The 2,673-nt window shown below is 49.8% G+C and overlaps 1 protein-coding gene across 1 annotated transcript; it reads left to right on the forward strand.

Annotated features, from left to right (window-relative positions):
- The first annotated feature begins 1,233 nt into the window (after positions 1–1,233).
- Positions 1,234–2,004, forward strand: LOC145412854 (uncharacterized). Its single transcript, XM_080282653.1, has one exon. It carries the CDS (start codon positions 1,234–1,236, stop codon positions 2,002–2,004), a length of 771 nt encoding a protein of 256 aa, XP_080138779.1.
- The last annotated feature ends 669 nt before the right edge of the window (positions 2,005–2,673 follow it).

Consider the following 2,673-nt stretch of genomic DNA (forward strand, 5'->3'; position numbering starts at 1 on the left):
CCAAATCGGTCACAAAAATTATGCCTGCACGGTCCAAACGACATCTCATGACCAGTTCTGCATCACTTAGCTCGTTAAGCACATCTTTCCTTTCACAAAAACGTCTTGGTTGGCGCTGGCGAATTTGTTGTTGGTGTGGTGCGGCGGCCATCTTTACTGTTATGATCGAGTCATAAGCCGCGTCCGAAGCGCTATAACCACGCGGGAGGGGTCTTAAGCTATGACTCAGTTTAAGTCGAACATAAGGACTTATGACTCGCTCCTATGAATTAGGACAGACTTTCGCCTTATGACTGTCTTAGTGTTTTATAAGTACGGGCCCTGGGTTCACCAATGGGATCTGGAGATCGGTGTGTCAAAGTGTGCCATGATGGCCTTCACCTTGTGCCACATGCCATCTCAGCCGGTGGTCAGAATAGGCACTGAATCTCCTCCTGTAGTCCGTACTCACACCTTCTTGGGACTTCATCTGGATGGGCTAGTCCTTACGTGGCGTCACCACATAGAATACCTCCGAACATCCTCCGCCAAGAGGCTAGACGTCATGAAGGGCGTTGCAGGGTTTAAATGGGGTGCCAACCGTGACCTTCTTTTAGGCTACTACCGTGCTGCCATCTTGGGAAAGATCAACTACGGGTGCTTAGTTTATGGTTCAGCATCCTCCACTCAGTAGCGAAAACTTGACCCGATTTAAAACGCCGCCCTACGCATTGCCCTGGGCGCATTTTGTTCTTCCCCCGTGCTGTCCTTGCAGGCGGAGAGTGGTGTCCCTCCTCTACATGTCACCAGGTCGAAGCTCGTTTGCCGCCGCTACCAGGCCATACAACACTCCTGCCACCACCCTCTGCCAGTGCTCTTCGAGGAGGCGGGTGTCATTTTGTCACATCCTGCTTGGCCTGTGAGGTCCCACCAGCCACTCTTGATCAGGGCTCTCTGGGCGTACAGGTCCCTCTCGCTGCCACCACCACTCTGTCAGCCCTGCCCCTCATTGCCCCCAACACCACCTTGGAGGTACCTCACTTCTAGTATCATTCTGCCTGTCGGAGACTTTTGACAAATCTCGAGATGGACATCTAGCACCAGCATTGTACAGGGAGCTGTCGGAGACGGTGTATGCGGGATACTTTGAAGTATTTACTGACGGTTCACACACCACAACACCCGCAGCATCTGCCGCGGCAATATACTTAGTGGACCTTTCCCTCTGCCAAACATGGTGCTTGGCTGCACTTCATGATAAGTGTCACAGCGGAACTTTTCGCTCTCTTCAAGGCCTTGGCCTTCATCAAGGCACATCTCCAACCCCAGAAGGTGGTCATTTATACAGACTGTCTGGCTGCATTGCACCTTATTGTGTCCCCCAAGGCACAGTCAGCGAGACATCTCCTCTATGAGATCCAGACCCTGCTGAGTCAACTTCTCCAGGAGAATTGGGTACTCTGCCTACAGTGGATACCATCTCATGTGGGCATCAGGGGCAATGAGATTGTTGACAAGGCTGCAAGGCTGGCTTTGACCTCAGCAGCAGTGGAGACTCTCCCACTTCAAGAGGCAACTTGTAGCAGGGTTCTGACGGTTGCTAGTGGAAAGGCCTGGGACTCAGACTTGGCAGCAGAGCTCCCCTCCTCCACCTTAGGGGCTTACCGCATGGACTCCTCTTGTCACCCTTGGGCCCATTCCACTGCTCGTGCCTTGGACGTGGCACTCACCAGACTGCGCATTGGACATGTTGGTCTGGCGTCCCATCTCCACCGCCTACGCCTGGCGCCGGACCCTTACTGCCAGTGGTGCAGAGGTCAAGAGGAAACAATTGCCCACTTTCTTTTGCACTGTCCAAGATTTCACTCCATGCGCACAGAATTGAGGGATCATCTGTCTATCTTGGCTGTACGAGACTTCACTCTGCCAGTACTCCTTGGAGGTGTGGGTCTGAACAATCCCCTAAGGTATCCTGTCATTCACTTGGTGTTCTTAAGGAAGTCCAGGCAACTGCATCGCATCTAGCCAAGACATCTGCTCCATAAGCCACCAGAAGGGCTCCTCCGACCCCCTCGGAAACGAAGGCCCTAACACAACACCAAGAACCAACGGCCGTATGCTTAAACACATATGGAGAGGCCCTATATTGGTCCCTACTTTACACACTAAGGAAAGCACATTTTTACATGGTATGCTAAGAGAACATTAAGGGAAAGGGGGTGGTTGGTAGCCCTGCGTGACCAGTTGGTACGTCGGAAGTGCTCCCGTGGGAGTCGCCGTGACTATTCTTATCCAGACGATGTCAATCAGCACCAAAGTAAAATAATTTTCCGTCATTTTTTTATATATCAGCACTTATTTGTACGTATACTTTATATACTATTATAGTAGTAAACTTTTCAATCATGTTGTAAATATGATAGCGCTGGAGATAGGTCAGGTTAGGTTAGGATAAATTTGGTTAGGTTACCTTAAAACTGGTTAGGTTAGCTTAAAACAAGTTAGGGATAAATAAGGCAGGGTTGAATTACGAAAATTTATGTTAGGTTTGGGTAAATAAGCACTGATAAACGGCAATTTCGCTGAAAAATAGCATTCTAAGATGGCGTTTGTCAGTCTTCGCGCACAGATTAGGATAAGTTTGGTTGGGTTAGCATAAAATTGGTTAGGTTAGTCTCAAATAGGTTAGGTAAC

This window comes from Coenobita brevimanus, chromosome 94 (genome assembly GCF_032717465.1).
Source record: "Coenobita brevimanus isolate Jiangsu-jjx chromosome 94, ASM3271746v2, whole genome shotgun sequence".
NCBI classification, from domain to species: domain Eukaryota; kingdom Metazoa; phylum Arthropoda; class Malacostraca; order Decapoda; family Coenobitidae; genus Coenobita; species Coenobita brevimanus.

Coding starts and splice junctions, on each gene's coding strand:
- LOC145412854 (XM_080282653.1), top strand. CDS start 1,234: ATGATAAGTGTCACAGCGGAACTTTTCGCTCTCTTCAAGGCCTTGGCC.